Genomic DNA, 18072 nt, shown 5'->3' with positions numbered 1-18072 from the left:
AAAAATTATAGTAAGCCTCACAACGGGGTTATATATATTTATAAAAATTATAACTGATAAATGAAGGTGTTATAAATTTCACTGAATGTATGTTATGTAGGTACTGTATTTTTTTTAAATAAAAAGAGGTGCGAAAAAAAAAATTCTTATTCTACATTTTTCTAATGGAAAAAATACTATCGTTTAAAAGGTTATACATTAATATGAAAAAATGGATGAAGCATACCTCCCCCCCCGATGAAAAAATTATAACATTTTGTATCGTATGAAAACAAAATTGTGTTGACTAATACGTTAGCGTAGAGGTGTTATAATGACGCAATTCATTTTGTTGTATAGAAGAAGTGCGAACAAAAATTAAATTCGTTAAAAGTAAATGCAAATATTTTATGAATTACACTACCATTTTATGAATACATAAATGTACAAAAAGTTCAGTAAAAGTGAACGCCTATAAAGTGATTAAATCTGTTAGCAGATAAAACGAATGGGCAAATTTTTTTGCCAAAGTTATCACATATATTTTTTGTAATTTACTTTATTATATAATAAATAAAAGTTGAGTGTATTTACAAATTGTCAAATATGTTTTGCACTTTCCGCGCGCGTTCAAAGCAAATGGTACCGCGAAGTGGTGCCCATTTAGTGAATACAGAAAGTTAAATTAAGCGTCATTCCAAATGAGACAGTGACTATACGTTTAGCGCAACAAAAAAATAGTTACCCCCAAATTGTAGACCGCCTTTATTTTTTTTTTCTTAAAAATAGAAGGAAGCATTTTAAATATGTCAATTTGTTTTTCTCATTTTATTCCTATTAGTTTTATTTAAGAAAAATAGCCCTTTGTGAGAAACGAACACAAAATTTTTTGCGGACAATTTAAGTGCTACCAGTGTTCGTATATATAGCAATTTTATAATTGGCATACAATTTACGGCGTTGCATATATAAATAAAAATACGGACTTGTAGATAAATATAAATTTGTTTTGAACGCTATTTTTCGCGTACCATTTGTTGCATATTAGTCTACAATTATGTCTTTTCTTTTTTCTCTTAAATGTTATACTTGTACGTTTTTATGCGATTAAAAATGATCTAATTTATGAAATTTTTTTTGACATTTAAGCGGAAAAAGTACAAAGTCAGCATTTCGCAAATTGCGCTGATATTGGTTAGCATTTCTGAAAAAATATATTTCTGTTGCGTATTATTTTTTTTGGTAAAATTGATGCTTCATTTGGGGCGATTTTTTCGAAATTGTATGCACTGTCCTGAATTTATTTCGTCCTGCGTAAATTTCGCTCAGACGTTTTCTTTTCATTAAGCTAATGCGTTTAAGAGACGAATTTATTCATACGTAGAAAAATAAGAAAAAATCGCGGCTTTGTAAATTTTCGAATTTTCGAATTTACGAATTTACGAATTTTTGAATTTTCAAATTTTCGAATTTTCAAATTTTCGAATTTGCGAATTTACGAATTTATGAGTATATTAATATATGATGAATATTTGTAGACATTTTATGAAAAATAGAAAAAAAGATTCCAAATTAGATACAAATTGTAATATTCAAAAATAATGAAACATAACAGTGAAGAGACAATTCGGATAAAACTTTTCTAAATACCAAATATTTTTTTTTTACCCGTTCGGGTTTACTTAATTTTTTTTTTTTTAATATACCTCTCTTTTTTTTAAAACCTAATACAGGACTTGGTTATTTTAACCTAGTTTTTTTAAAATAAAAATTAGATAACGAGTTTAATAAAAATTTACTATTTTTTCCCGTTTATGTTTCTCATTATTGGTATAATTAATGATATTTATATGTTTATTTATAAAAACTAATGTTGCAAAAATACGTTAGACATTGTGATTTTTAATTTTTAGTAATATATTTTTTATTAATTTTGTTAAATTAAAATTTTGTCCATTTGTATCAGTACGTTATACCTAAATTTTACATGCGAATAGTATGAAGCCTTTTTTTTTCGAATAACTAGAAAGAGAAAAGCTTTCATCGTTATTCTGTTTGATTGTTATATATATATGTATATATTTTTTTATTTATGAACCCATTTGTATGTTCATCATTCGAGGCGAAGTTGTCTTGTTGTAAAAGCATTTGTACGAATGTTTCAGTAGGACATTCTTGACGAACCCCGCCTTCGTCGCCACCCCATTACGAAATATACGATAAATATACATGTACATATATACATGTATATATGTAGCCATATATATAACCATATATGTACTACGAATGTACGAATAATCCATAGATTTATTTTACCTTTTTAAGATAAAATAAAAAATAATGAAAAAGGAATAACGTAATTGTAGCGTCACATTCTATGGTTGATAATTTAACAATCAATTTAACATACTGTGTCTACTGATAATATGATTACGTTAAAGGACTACCCGAAGAAAGAAACAAGTAGTTACTTCCTTTTTAAAAAAACTCTTATTCTTTCTCTTTTCCTCTGGATATGTCAGAATTGCAACAATGAGGTATAGATGACAGACATTCCTGTTTATTTTAACTCGCTCCTTGATGATCTCTTTAAAAATGAATTTTTTTACATAATTGCCATATTGTAAACTCTTTTTTATAATGATCCTTTTTTTGAATTAACCTTTACTTAGGGAACCAGTAGTAAAACATTGGGTACGGGGCACAGCATAGACACCCTTCTGGATCTAAGGTATAATCGATTGTTAGCTAGACACGAACTGATTAGTACAGTAGATGAGGAAAATATAAAAGAACAGCTAGGCTATAATACACAGAGAAAAAGTGTTTATCTAAAAAGTGGAAATAAGTTAGAGAACGAAGCAGCAAAAAGGGGCAAGGTAAAAAGTGGGAATTCACCAAAGAGTGAAAATGTAAAAGGTTTGAATTTAAAATTTGGGGGTGAATTAAAAAGGGAAGAAGGAAGAAACGGTAACCTAAAAATTAAAAGTGAATTAAAAAAGGAAGAAGAAAAAAACGGCAACCTAAAAATTAAAAGTGAATTAAAAAAGGAAGAAGAGAAAAACGGTAACCTAAAAATTAAAAGTGAATTAAAAAGTGGAAGTAAAATAAAGAAGGAAGAAAAAGAAAAAAACAAGGGTAAGAAAAGCGATAATGAATCGACTGAAGAAGTGGAGGCAAAAAGTGATGGCCAGAGAAGCGAACATGAATTGACTGAAGAAGAGGCAGAAGAGGAAGTGGAGGCAGAAAGTGATGCCCAGAGAAGCGAACATGAATTGACTGAAGCAGAGACGGAATGTGATGATGGGATAGATGATAATGAAATGACTGAAGAAGTGGAAGGAGAAGAGGATGACCAAAACGGTGATGACTCACTAACTGTAGAAGAAGTAGAAGAAGTGGAAGGAGAAAATGATGACGAAACAGGTGAGGATGATTTAATTTACGAAGTTAATGAAGGAAATGATGATGAAGAATGTGAGTGTGAAGAGCCAAAAAATAGTGTCCTAAATGTTGAGGTTTTTTTAGAGAAAAAAGAAGAAAAAAAAGGAAAAGTAAAAATAGAGCTTACACTAGAGAAAGTTCTGGAAGATGAAGATGAGTTGTTATACAACGACGATTACTTTATACGAAAAGAAGGTATAGATTATTTTGACGGAGAAGGAGATGGTGCTGAATTAGGGGATTTAGAGCAATACTTTACTCTAGATTTTGATGATGATTTAAAACTTGATCAAGATGAAAAAGAAGATAAAAACCGTAAGTCAACATATACTAGAGAAAAAAGAGAAAATCAATTTATCCTTGTTTTGAAAGAATTTAGAAAGTTATTGGCATTATTAAATATTATAGGTGTGATTATAGGTACAGTGACTAGGAAAATAGATCAGCTTGTTGAGAAACTAATGTTCAAAGCGTATGCTAGGGTAGACGAATATAAGAAGGATCCAACCATTAGTAAAAATAAATTTAAGCTGATAAATTTTACATATAAAGCTTTCTTCTTTATAATACCTATTATGGTTTTTATAGTAGGAATAGTTGTTACACAGGTGGTTAGTGGAGCAGGTGCATATGGTTCTGGTATATTTATCAGTATGGGTATCTCATTTTTTATACGAAATATAAAGAGAGCGATAAAATATCAATTTAAGAGACAAGGAATTGAAAAGCCCGGTATTGAGGATTATATAAATCTCTTGGAAAAGTTTTTAATGAAATTTGAAAAACAGGAGGAAAATCCCGAAGGGGAAAATGCTGATGGGGAAAAATCTGATGGGGAAAAATCTGAAGGGGAAAAATCTGAAGGGGAAAAATCTGAAGGGGAAAAATCTGAAGGGGACAAATCTGAAGGGGACAAATCTGAAGAGAAAAAATCTGAAGGGGGCAAATCTGAAGAGAAAAATTCTGAAGGGGAAAAATTTGAAGAGAAAAAATTTGAAGAGAAAAAATCTGAAGAGAAAAAAAAAAAATGAGGGAAATACAAAGGATGAACCCCCAAAGAAAAAATCTGAGTGCTATTATACCTCTTATGATTGATTCTCTTAATTATTAATTGTTATGAGGTAGAAAATATGTACACAGTTAATCTCGTACAATACAGTAAAAATATATATATGCTTAATCTTAATACGAATTAGGCATATGTGTCCTTCCACATTACAATTTGGAAGTATATTTTTAGTAATTTAATGTTTTGTTTAAAAATATATAAATATTTATATATTTTTTTTGTCATATTTAAATTATTAAACTGTTGTTGTACAGCAAATGCAAGAAATGCATAACTTTACACTTGGATGATATGCGTATATATCTATATCAATAAAAGTTGTATATGGATATATATGGACAGATATGTTGGCTATATATTTACGCATTCATTGTAATTAATTTATCAAACACTAATTAGTATACTTTTTTTTAATTATTGAATTAATTGATGTCTTTACCTTCCGGCATATTTATAATTTTTTTTTTTTAATTGTTTTAGTAACAAATGAACATTTGGGCAATTAAAAAATTCTCTTATTCGTTTAAAATAAAATATGAAAAAGGTTTCCTCTCTCGTTTGGAAAAACGAATTCGACGAAACGTTATATATATGTATATGCATATATATGTCATTTTAACTATTTAATCAGAAAAATGAATGAATATTTTTTAATATGGCTACTTCGAAAAATACATTATTAAAAGTGATTACGTTAAAAATTTCACCGTGGGAAGTTCGTAAGTGGAACTTCCTTTAAAAGTACTGTCACCATTATGTAGTCAGTTTTTACCCTTTAATGAGTTAATTACACTATATTACTATTTTGTGTAATGCTCCAATATTGTCAAATGATGTTTACTATGGTGTGCGCACCAAACACTGTAGCGATGACATACATTCCAGAAAATTAACATATAACAAGATGAATAAACGTAACATGGGCTTATTCTTAGGGAACTAGTAAATCAGTAGGGTGGTTACTTACTGTTGAGGAGCTATTAAAGAACAGTAAGTGGCATTGCCCCTTTTTATTAGTTTCGCACACAAAGTAAGTTGATAAAAAGGTGTTGTGTAATATGAAAAAAAAAAAAAACAAAAACATTTTACTATTAATCAGAGTGGAAAAACATAATGAAAATATCTTTGTGCTTTCCTTAATAGTATAATCATTTACTCATTTGTATATTTATGCGTGACCGAGTTGACTCATATGCATAGCCTTTGTTATGCAAAATGGAAGTGAGCCTTTTCATTAAGGAGCAGCAATTATTCCATGTTTATATATCTCTTTTGTCTGCTAAAAAATGATAAGTAAAGAGAGTTCACATTTGTTCGAGCTCATTCATGAAAATGCTAGTCTGTTTAAATTTTTTTTTTCCGATCCCAACAGAATGTTACCAAAATGGGAACTTCACTTTGTATAATGATATTAATTAAATAGCAAAAGAAATATGTAAAATTTTGCATATATTGAGCTATAATTATCTGCATGGTTATATGAATTTTGTTAAGTATGCTCTTGTATAATGCGATGGAACAGAGAATAGAGAAAGGTTAGAACTAATACCTCTTTTATTTATTCCCGTTAAATGTTTATGAAATTGCGTTATGTATTTAGCAACACAGTGTTCACGGTTTTTATCCATTGCAAAAATGTTCCTAGGATATCAAAAAAAAATAAAAATAAAAGGGAGAATAATCTCTGCATGATCTGCTTATTAATATTTTGTTACATTGCCCGAGAAATTGTTAAAAACGACATGTTTCCACTTTATCGATTTGTTTTTTTTTGTAATTAATATTTGACTGGGTATAACCTTTATCGTATTTTTAATTGTTAAAATGACATAGCGTGTATATACAATTTTTATAGTTATGTGCCGATATCTCATAATTGAAATGCTACAAAAACGTTGGAATATGTAGTAAATTTATCATTTATTGCACATTATCAATTATTCACTTATGTATAGTTTACTAAATTTCCTTAAAAAACACTTTGATGCTATGTTTATGCAAAATGGGGAGAAAAAGGCATGAATAAATTCTGTAACAGTCAACAGAAATTTACCAAATGTGACGCTTCATCTATCTTAATTATTTATTTATCTTTTTTAAAAATGTGCATTTCAGTCTATCTCTGTTGATATGGCTGTTTCAAAGTAGGCCCTATTCAAAATGTTCAATTTGCATGTAGTAATTTTATGGAAAACCTTTTTCTTTTTACTTTCTTTTTTTTTATTATATAAATATTTCCTTCTAATGCATTTATTTTTTATTAGATAGAGGAAAATGCATAAATATACACCTTTGGTGTTTTTATTTAGCTACAATAAAGCACATCATGTTTCGCTTAAACTATAATGCACTGAAACTGCGTTACTGCCATGGGATGCCAATATTCGTACATTGGCTCACATTGTTATCATTTTTATGTATAAAATAATAATTAGAGCATTAAAAACTTTCCATTATAATTCATATCAGCACAGTTATGTGCAGTTGTTTGTCATCGAAAATGAAACAAACTGTATGGTAAAGAAGTTTCTTCATAGTAATATTTACAGACTTATTAATACTCTTTTATGATAACTAATGCATAATAAGAAAAGAAAATATTTCCCAAAATTTACTCGTATAATATTGAAATTAACCAAATATAACGCAATTTTTGTTACTGTTTGTACTATGTAGTGGCATTCTTCATCCACTATTTATACCTTCTCTACTTGGGGCACTCTCCTATGATCCAGGATTGGTAAAAATATTTTCCTTTTTTCAAATTAGTAAATAAGGCAATTCATTTTTTTTTTTAACCTTATACAAATGTATGATTTCGTTTTCAATATATACAAACGAATATTGTTGAAACTATTTCAACAAAATTTTGTGTCTTGTAAATAACATATGTGTTAAAAAGTAGAAACAGGGGAAACGGCGAATCGTGAATAAAATAAGTCCTTTTTAAAATAAAGAAGACAAAAAATCAGCCACATGAATTTAATGTAGCATATTAGATGCTACACAATAGGGCACATATTGCTAATCCTTTATGAAGAATAAATGCGTAGAAGGCCTCTGAATGTATAAATGATTATTTTCCTTTCCTCTTTTATTATCCTTTTTGATCTAACTCTTTCGCAAATATGTAATGATGGTTGTACGCAATGACAACATTCGAATGTTTGTTATGTGTAGATTTCTATTTTGGGATAAATTTGATTGAAGCTAAATTTATAGTGGCAGATAATAACCCAGTTCGATTGGAAAAAAGACGATTTTTCGAAAAGTGTGTCTTTTGTGGATGTGCATATGTACAGGCGCATGTGTCATTTTATGCCATTTTAAAAATACCCAATTTTGTCATCATGGAGGAAGAGGATTTTTAAAACATTTTCGTTTGTTGGCAGTTAAATATAAGATTCGCTTTTTTAATCTTCTATTTGCATAAGTGTTAACCATTTAAATGAGTACATGGTGGAGTAGAAGAAAATTGCTGTTCGTTCTATTACGCCCCTTGTTTTTATAGCGATAACCCCATTTTGGAAGCTAATTTATCTGATTGTTAACCATTATTTCCCACTGCCTTTCCCTTAACCATTTTTTAATAAAGGACTCTCTCCATTGGTTAAACGAGGCGTATTTATTATTTTTCCATTCTGACCAATTAGAATTCTTTATTTTTTTAATTAGTTTCTCTTTTCTGTCAGTCCAATGTTCCCATTCTTCATTTTTACTAAAAATTTTATCGTTCAAGCTGGACAAATACTCATCATTTTCTTCTGAGCTGGAAGATTTTCCAATATTTGTTGTCTGCGTATCAGAACCTTCCTCATCATTCAACTCTTGAATTAGCCACTCCGCCATTTTCTCGTTACTCCAATTGATCCATTTATTGTCTATTATTTTGTTTAAACTCAGCTTGTTCCCATAAATCCAATTTTTCCAATCCTTTTCCATTAACTCATGCCATTCGGTGTTGGCCCAATATTCCCAATCAAAATTATCCCATTCCGAGGATTTTTTCAAAATATAATTTTTGTATGTTGGATTCAAGTTTCTGTCATAATGTGTCCACTTTTCTTGCATTATTTCTAGCCATTCGTCCCATTCTTTTTCTTTTTCTTGGATCCATCTGATTTTTTCATTTTCCAAAGAAGCAGTAAAATCCTTCCATTCACCTTCCAGTTTCACCATCCAGTTATCATTTTGTTCTTCTCTCAATATAACGTCATTCGCCGCACATTCTTGTTCCGATTGAACTGGATTGGTTAAATCAGGAGTGGGTTCAATTTGTTCATATTGAAGAGACTGAGAAGGAGAGAAAACAAGTAAAATTTAAGAAAATTTATAAATTTTTTTTTTACCACATATATTTATATTGTTAAGAAATATTAAAAGGGAAAGTTTATATGCATATGTGCGCTATCTCTGTATTACTGGAGAAATATCGCTCAAAAGGTAAGCAGCCGATAAAATAAACGACGTAATAGATATGGAAGAAACCATTTTTTTTAAATTTATGTGTTATATTTTATGTCATAGATGCTTCTTATTTTTTTCTATTCAATTTTGAGGATAATAAAAATTTGTGATATGCTTGAATATATTTTTTTACATTTCTTGTGACTTAATAATTTGGGGTTCAAAAAAAAAGAGAAGTGATAGCTGCTTCGCTATATGATGGATTTACAAAATAGATTGTAACGTAAACAAGGAACAAAAGAAAAGCAACTGGAAAAAAATTAATTCACAATAAAAATTTAAAATGTTAAAACAAAATTAAGCAACAAGCAGAACCTGTTAGTAATAAACCATTTTGTGTGTAGTTTCAATCCTCTTTTGAAAGAACCATTCTATGCGGAACTAAAATGGTTTAAAAAATATCTGCAGAGTGTGCGTTAATTACACACTAGTTCTATTATATTTATTACGTTAGTGGGTATATATTAAGTTATAAGTAAAATATTTCATTTATACTCTTTTTTTTTTTTTTTTTTGGAGTTAATAGTTACGCAGAATAGATGCAAATTTGATGCAAGTTTTGTCGTTTTAATTAATATAAATAAAGGGAGTTAAAATTACATTACCTTAAATTAAAAAGTGTGTCAATTGGGGGTAATGAATAATTTTCAATGTGTGAGTAAGCGTTAGTATGTAAAAACTTATAGTCAGCGGGAATGGAAGTCATTTTAAAATTGATTCCCTTTTTTTTTTTAATTTTTTCTAAACATAATATATTATGGATGAACCTGCTTGTTCAGATAAACGCATTTCATTTTTTTATAAACATCAATTTTGATTAATTAATCCTGATGCGTTAATTTGTTTATTCTGTTCATTTTTCATTTTATTCATAGAACGTTTCTGTTGCTTTTAAAAAAGTGCGGCGTGAAATATTTTTTAGCATGTGAACGGAAAAAGAAGGGCAACACTTGGCTAAAATGCTGTTGAACATTCAATAGAACAGGAGTGGTTTGATGGACCTGTTTACTCTCACCTGGTATTTATAAAAGAACATGTTAATAGATTACACCATACAAATTTTTAAAAATTACATTTATATTAATGTAGCATTTATAACAGATGTTCTTAAGGGAGTTTTCATTTTTTTATCAATACAGAATTTAAAATGTAAGTTCTATTTTTTACACTTCCATTGGTTAGCGTACTGTTGAGCCGCTTATGTTACGGGGCATATATTTCTAGCATCATTGTACTTCGCATAACATGGACGAAATTTAGGAGAAGCAAAAATGCTAAGCAATATTAGAAGTAGGAAATTAAATCAACCCGAAAGGTAAAAAGTGTGAATTTTTTTTAAATGTATAATTAAAAAAATTCAGCCTTTACCAATGATGATGAATAAGTGTGTGTGGTTAAAAATAGAACAATTAAATAATTTTTTTGCAAAACAAAGAAGTTATTTTTTATGGATTTCCTTTATTATACGCATTATCACGAATAAATAAAATACAATTTGTGCAGTTTATATTTTGCAATATCGTTTATACAAGGATTTTAAACGTTTTGCAATTTTTTAATTAGAAATATGAAATGTTTCAAGTTAAACAGGATGATTATTATTCTACTTGTTGTGAAAAAAGTGTTATGAGTTTTTTTTTTTTGTAAAAAGACTACAAAAAAAAAAAAAAAAGATATAATAAAAAATGCAATGTGTATAAGAATTCGAGAACACTCTATGATTATGAGTTCGTTTATGAAGAAAGAAGAGTCATTAATCTACCCTTTTTTGTGTATAGCTTGTGCCGGGTGCCACATTATTCAATGAACAGTAGTAAGGAAAGAATAAGCGAGGATATAATATACACACGTGTTCGTCAGCATTGTAGAATTATAGAAATATTATTCTGTGGAAAGGAGACAATAATGATATAGAATTTTATTAACGCAAAAAAGTTTCTTTTATTATTTACTTAGCTATTGAATATGATGTGCGCGTTTTGAATAAAACTGTAATCATTTATTTGTCATCCTTGGGAAAATTTACAACATGGTGATAAAACTATGCATGTATTATCTCTATCAGGTGTTTATTTCTTTTATATCATATCGTGGGTCTACTTCGAAAATATGTTTTAAGAATTACATTTTCAATTTTCGCTTCCATTCGAACAACGTATGATATAATTAGGCATTCGTTCAGCTCGTACCGTTAAGAATAAATAATTTGTCCTTTTCTAGTTCATATATTTGTGTTATAGATGAAATACAAGCTTCATCTGTGCAGTCATCCACATGGGTGAAGTTATCTCAATCGGTATTTGTTCTTCTCCGAATTCTGGTTTGATGTTCCGTTTGCTTCCATTTTGTATTCTTTAAGATCCACTCTTTTCAATCCATATGTACAATAAGATTTTCTTTTTTAAATAATAAAAGATTTCTCTCTTTTCCATTTTCCTTATAAACACATTTTGTTTCTCTGTCTATAGTTTATTCATAATTTGGAACGAGCGTTTACATCTTCTTTTTCTTTTATCATGATGGTTGAGAAATGTAATCATTCTCTCATATTTTTTTTCATGAATTTGAGTCTACGTTAAATTTCTACATTTTTTTATCTTAGTATAATACAACATTTGAATGATATTTTTTCTTATATTACTTTTTATGCTGCATCTGTATGTCTTTACATTCTTCTTCGTTATATCCTTTTTTGCTGCTCCCAGTGTATTGCACCCACATATGTTTAAGGTTTTTCCTTCGAAAAGGTTTCATTTTATGGCGTTTAAGTATTTACTGTGTATACTATCGAAATTGTAACTATTAAAAATGTGCTACCTCTATATCATTGCAAAATTGCTCTTTTTTTTTATATTTTAAGGAATTCCTATTAACTTATATTTTGTATTATAAAATCTCTTGTCTATCACCTGGATTTTATTTGAACCTTCTCAATTTTAGATATATCCATGAGCATTTTTTTAATTTGTTCTACTCATATGTGATGTATTATTCTAGGTACACCATAAGTAGGCATGTATACAATGCTGTAAATAGCTCCTTTTTTTGTGCATATATATTTTTTGTAATTCTCATTTATTCTGTAATTATTCTACATATATCGTTCACATATCTTCTCTTGTTCTTCTATCCGTATTTTAACAAGTCCAAGTTTTACAATTTTGAGCATTTATTTAACCTTTTAATAGGTGATATATGTATTTTTCCCATTTGTTCTTAGCTTTAGCTTTAGGATTGCGTATTTCTTTTTTTAGCTCTTCAGCATGTTGATTTCTTTTAAATTTTTTTTTCTAATTACTTCTGAAGTTTGTAAAGTTTTCTCTTTTTTTAAATTCTATTCACTGATATTTTTATTAAATACCTTTTATTTAATTACAGTTTGCTATATGTGCGTTCTGTTTACATCCCATGTGTATACAATAGCAGTTTTGCCTTAACTGTAATTCCTTTCAACAAAGTTACCGTGCATTGGTTCATTTTCTATATTTTTTCTATTTGCCTTTTTTTTAGTTCCTTTATTCTTCATTAAATATATTCATGCATATCTATAAAATTTTCAGCATTTCATAACTACTGTGGTAATTCGCTCAAGAGTGCGTGCCACTATAATGTGAGGGATATTGCACGCTATGATAACCTACATTCATTTGTTCTCCATTATTTATTCTTCTAGACTGCATAGCATATTCCATAAAATCTTCAGTTTGCATATCGAAGTTACGTCTGAATGATTTGTTTCGTCCAAGGGAGTTACGTATCCAAGATGATAGCGGGGTAAACTAATAAAGAGTTGAAACATGTAACAAATATATAATATAGCTCATTTTATATTTATTTTTAATAAAAATAAATAAATAAATACTAGTAAATATTATTATCTATATTTTATCTATAATTGTAATTACTTTATGTAAAACAAAACCAGCAAATGAAACTCCCATTACTGGGACAGCGGAAGACATAAAAATGTTGGAGCCTCTAGGAGAGGCTTCATCAGCTGAAGGTAATACTTTTTCTCCTGGTGTAGGAAAAAATCCGGATGCAGTTTCTTCTTGTAATGCACGATCATTTGATGGCTGTTCTGGTAATGGATGACCTCTTAAAGATCCTTGTCCAAATGACTGAACTTGATCACTTTCACCTGCTACAGGTTTTGGTACATGTTGTACTAAAGTACATTTCAATTTTGATAGATCCTGATGATTGTATTTATCAAACATAGTTTTTAATTCGTCACAATATGTATCAGAAGTGTTTTCACAATTGTCATGTACAATATTATATGTTGAAACAATTTTTTCAACGTAATAATAATATTCTTGACTACAAGATTTACCATAATCCCGAAAATATCGTTTTATAGTTTCATAGTTTTGAGAGTAATCATATACTATTTTCCTTTGTTTGAAAAAATTTTTGCCAATATCAGAATATATAATGTTACATTTATTTTCAACATTAAACTTCTGCAATTCTTTGTAGATCGTGTTCATAATGTTTGAAAATGAAATATCATCTTCTAATTTGTTAGATAATATATCTCCTATCCAATAATACAAAAAATAACAACGTTCGTCATAGAATGGATCGCTTTTCTCCATTTTAGATACATAACACATAGCTTTTACAATATTATCGGAATAATTTTCAATATCAGCATATTCTTTTAATTTATCCTTTATTTCTCCGGAAGAAGGAAAATGACTACATCGATCCCAGCCTTTATTGAATTTATCATAGAAAATTAAATTTGAAGGTAATTTTTCCAAATCATCCTTCTATAAATTTAGTTGGCAAAATAAAATATATAAATATATGTTTTCATGTATCTACATTTTAATTTATTATATCACGGATGAAGTATTACATGAATAACTTTTAAGTATCCATTTTTAACAAAAAATAACCTGAAGTATTCTTGCCATTTTTAATGCTAATGTAAATCTTCGTATATACACAATAAATTTATTTTAAAATTGTTCTTTATATATTTATTCATATATTTAGAATATTAAAATATGAAATTTTCATCTATTTTGTGAAGATTATGAATAACGAATAAATATAAAATTTTATTTTTTAATAATAAACACTCTTTAATTTTCAATCAACGATAACACATATTATATATATGTTAGTGTCGAATCACCATGTATAATTAAGACAAAATAAGAAGAAATGTACTGGAATAGCAAAATAAAGGGAAAAAATAAAATTTCTCATACACCTCTCATCTATCTACTATATTATCGGATTGTAGATGTCTACTAGAAAGATTATTTTATTATTAACATCACTTAGTTATTACATATATAAGAATGCAAATTTTTAACAATAATTTTAGTATTTATTACTGATTAAAATATGTTTTATTGCTATTAAAAAATTATTAAAATTTTTTAACATATATTACAGTTTAGATACAGAGTATACTTTCTTTTTAAATGTGCACATTCATCAACATTTACTATGGAATATGAAATTAAAAATTAAATAAAAAGGATATAATACAAATAATTGCATTCATTATATATAAAAAAAAGTATATGCTTCTTCATAATAATATTTTACAGTACACTTTTTCGTTTACGATCGTTTAGTAATAATAGTTTATTTTTTTTTTTTGATAACTAAATTATGAATAACTCATTTATATAAAATATACACTATATAATCTTATCTCTCCTTTTTATCCATATCATATTTTACATATTAATATATACTTTTTTTTTCTGTACTAAAAAAACATAACAAGCATAAGGTTATTGCATACCATTATAAATATTTTATTATTATATTAACTATTGATGAGGAATATTTTGTTATTTGAGGGAATAACTCATAAATATTAAAATTTCACAAATGAATGTCAATTAAGCAAAAAGTGTGCGCAGATTTTATGTGTAATTTATGAAAAACACGTTCATATACATTCATTTATTAATTTTTCTTACATTTTGAAGTATTTTGGAAGTACTAAGATAACGGCATCTAATTCAACTGTGAATATAAAAAAATCATTACACGATTATTATTATTTCAATCCATAAGTTATGTACCTACAGCCTAATTATATAATTATTAGTAAAACGTGGTAAATATTATATTGCTAATACACACATTAATTATTTTTCATATATATAGCTGCGTATAAATTCTTTTATAAAAAATTATATTTATATAATTTGTAAAATTCTTATTCTATAAAAGAGTTAATGTAGAAATAGAACATTTAATTAAATAATGAAATGGCAATATAAATAACATAGTGTTCAAAATTTTTAAAATTTTATTTTAATTTTTTTTGTTTTTTTAATTTGTTATACATTTTCCCCTACACCATATCTCCTATCACGTTAACATTTCATTATTAGCGTTTTTGTGTACATTAAACGTAGTACTCTAAGCTGAAAGTAAAATATTTTTATATTTTATTTTATGCACGCTTGCTTGACAAGGTTTTACAAATAGAATCCTTTGTAATAATGCGATTGTTAACTACGTGAACTGATGAATGTTAACAATAATTATATATATTATATTTTATATGGCACGATAAATATTAAGTGACAAATGATTAATATTTTTTGATATTTATATTTACATGATATGAATGTTTACAAATTTTATTATTCGTATCGTTTTAATAAAATTAAGTGTTACTTTTTAAATATTGTAATAAAAATATTAATTTTTATGAGTATACTAACATACTATATTAATGCATGCACATATACCAATGTAAGAAGTCTTAAAATAATATTTAATCGAATTGCCTTTATATTGAAGTTAAAAACTAAAACGTACAAGCATATTTATTCATTTATTGTTTCATTTCTTCCTTTTTTATATTAATTATAATTAGGCAAGGAACCTTAATTCAATTTATTTCTGATGATATTACTGAAGAATTTTTTTTATTATATATGTAATCAGTTTGACGAATTTCAAGTGGGATGATAGGCTATTCGTGCTCGTCCAGTTTTTGTGTTTATATTTTGATTTTTTTGTGAACGCATTGGTACTGGTTTGGTATTTATTTCTTGAATCTGTGGAGGAGTTTTTCTTTTTTTTTCAAACCTTCTGCTTAAACACGATCTCAAAGGGGTGAACTAAAATAAAAAAGAAAAGTAAAAAGGATAAAATACATATTCATTATGTAATTATAAAAGTTTAATTAGAAATTACTAGGAATATTCATATAGAGCACTTATATTTTAATATCAAACTTTTACTCACTTTGTAATAAATGAAAAACACAAAAATTACTCCAAATGTTAAAATAGCTGTCATAATTGACTTAAAAGGCTTGGTATTGAAAAAATTATCTGAAGATTTTAATAAATCATAATTTTCTTCTGTATTTTCAATTTGAACTTTTTTCCAGGATGGTGTTATATATGTATGACTACTACCATTTTCTATTGTGGTTTTATTTTCTCGTATAAAAAGAGGGTATTCTCTATCTATTATATTTCTTATGTATTTACCTAATCCCAATAAACTTTTGACTTTATCTAAAATGTTAACTTTTGGTGAAGAATCAGAGCTACCCTCTTCACTTTTTTCTACTGGATTTTTGGAGTGTGGGGAGCCTTCACTTGATGATCCTGGATTTGTAGCACCTTCCCCTTCTCTCGATAGATCAGATGCATTTGCTTCACGTGCCTGAGCCTTTGATGACGATGCATTTTTTCCTTCAGAGTTGTCTCCTGTCTCTCCCGTAGGTATATTTGTTGCTGGAAAATAATCGTCAACATCTTTATACACCGTTGGTACGTTAAAGCATGATAAGTATGCAAGGTGAGGATCTTCAGGATTACGTCTCACAATACATCTGTGATTTTCAATTCGTGTTTTAGGTATTTCTTTGGCCTTGTCACTATTTGGCGTTGATCCAGAGACAGATGCTCCCTCAGCTGTAGTATTTGTTCTACTTATTTTATTTAAAATTTTTTCGGGATTGTATTTAGGGTCACAATTAAAATAATCACTACATTTGAAATAATTATCTTTGCAGCATAATTCGTTTTTTTTTTTTTTATCATAATAGGTTTTAACATGATTAATATATTTCTTATAAGCTTTGCATTCAGTATTTTTAGTTATATCAAAACTTTCGATTTTAGGGAAATTCTTAAAATATTCATACAAATACTTTTCGTCCTCCCACTTGTGAAGATATTCATATATATCATTAAAGCAATAAAACTGATTTTCTTTTTTATTAATTTCGAATTGTAAATAATAAATTGTATGAATAATCGTATCCAGATTCTTGTTTTTTGGTTCTTTAACACTTAGTTTTTTTATTTCGTAAAATAACCAATATTTAAGTAATAAACAATTGACTTTAGCTTCAGGTACACTAATACTTTTTCCAGTAGTAGTAGTAGTTCCAGAAGTACCTGCAACAGAAGTAGACACATTAGACGTGAGTACCGTAGTGCCAACAGTAGTAGAAGCATCACTAGAAGAAGCACTAGCGAATGCAGCAGTAGAAGAAGGAGCACCAGGAGAAGGAAATCCAGTAGTAGCGGCATTAGCTGTAGAAGTAATAGTAGCACTCATTTTTTTACATGTATATTCTAAATTCTTTGCATATTTTTCACATAGTTCTTTTGCTTTGTTTCCAGTGGATTCTAATGATTTACACTTGCTATTATAATCACTAGAATTCGCAATGTTTTCGAAAATTTCGTATGTTTCATATGCAGGAAGTTTTTTTAATATAGCTTTCTGAAAAATTAAAAACATAAAGTGAGTTATGTGAACATTAAATTTTTGACTTTTAAGAAAATATATGTTCGTTCAAAAATATAGAATATTAATACACTGAAAGAATAATAACTTTTTCATAATAATAAATAGAAATATACTTCATCACTTGTCAAATCCAAAACATCAAGTCCGTGTAGTGTAGTCATTTTAACCAACATAAATAAGAGTCACTGTAATACACATGCGTACATTTGAAGTAAAAAAGAATATAATTTATACATATGTTTCATTCTATTTTGCATTAAAATTGAAAAAAAAAATAAACAAACACATGTTATTAACATCTGCTTTGTATGTCTTAAATTTCATGAAAGTTTATGTAATATGTATTA

The 18072-nt window shown here is 27.7% G+C and overlaps 4 protein-coding genes across 4 annotated transcripts, besides 2 other annotated features; 1 reads left to right on the top strand and 3 right to left on the bottom strand.

Annotated features, from left to right (window-relative positions):
- Positions 1–1802: 1802 nt before the first annotated feature.
- PVX_002505 (hypothetical protein, conserved) lies at positions 1803–4454 on the top strand (the record flags this gene model as incomplete). Its single annotated transcript, XM_001612790.1, has 2 exons — positions 1803–2516; positions 2652–4454. The coding sequence occupies exons 1-2, from the start codon at positions 2406–2408 to the stop codon at positions 4452–4454; spliced, it is 1914 nt and encodes a 637-aa protein (XP_001612840.1). The 5' UTR covers positions 1803–2405.
- Positions 2197–2245: a microsatellite.
- A 3569-nt stretch (positions 4455–8023) lies between the features above and the next one.
- Positions 8024–8983, bottom strand: PVX_002500 (tryptophan-rich antigen (Pv-fam-a); the record flags this gene model as incomplete). Its single annotated transcript, XM_001612789.1, has 2 exons — positions 8024–8785; positions 8915–8983. The coding sequence occupies 2 exons, from the start codon at positions 8981–8983 to the stop codon at positions 8024–8026; spliced, it is 831 nt and encodes a 276-aa protein (XP_001612839.1).
- A 3563-nt stretch (positions 8984–12546) lies between these two features.
- On the bottom strand, positions 12547–13884 carry PVX_002495 (variable surface protein Vir7-like; the record flags this gene model as incomplete). Its single annotated transcript, XM_001612788.1, has 3 exons — positions 12547–12633; positions 12865–13734; positions 13867–13884. 3 exons carry the CDS (start codon positions 13882–13884, stop codon positions 12547–12549), a joined length of 975 nt encoding a protein of 324 aa, XP_001612838.1.
- A 2149-nt stretch (positions 13885–16033) lies between these two features.
- Positions 16034–17716, bottom strand: PVX_002490 (variable surface protein Vir12-related; the record flags this gene model as incomplete). The annotated part of the gene is made up of 3 exons (XM_001612787.1): positions 16034–16071; positions 16189–17367; positions 17539–17716. The coding sequence occupies 3 exons, from the start codon at positions 17714–17716 to the stop codon at positions 16034–16036; spliced, it is 1395 nt and encodes a 464-aa protein (XP_001612837.1).
- Positions 17341–17522: a microsatellite.
- Positions 17717–18072: the final 356 nt, after the last annotated feature.

Source organism: Plasmodium vivax, chromosome 4 (genome assembly GCF_000002415.2).
Source record: "Plasmodium vivax chromosome 4, whole genome shotgun sequence".
NCBI lineage: Eukaryota > Apicomplexa > Aconoidasida > Haemosporida > Plasmodiidae > Plasmodium > Plasmodium vivax.
The sequence above is the reverse complement of the archived record's forward strand: the minus strand, read 5'-3'. Positions and strand labels throughout refer to the sequence as shown.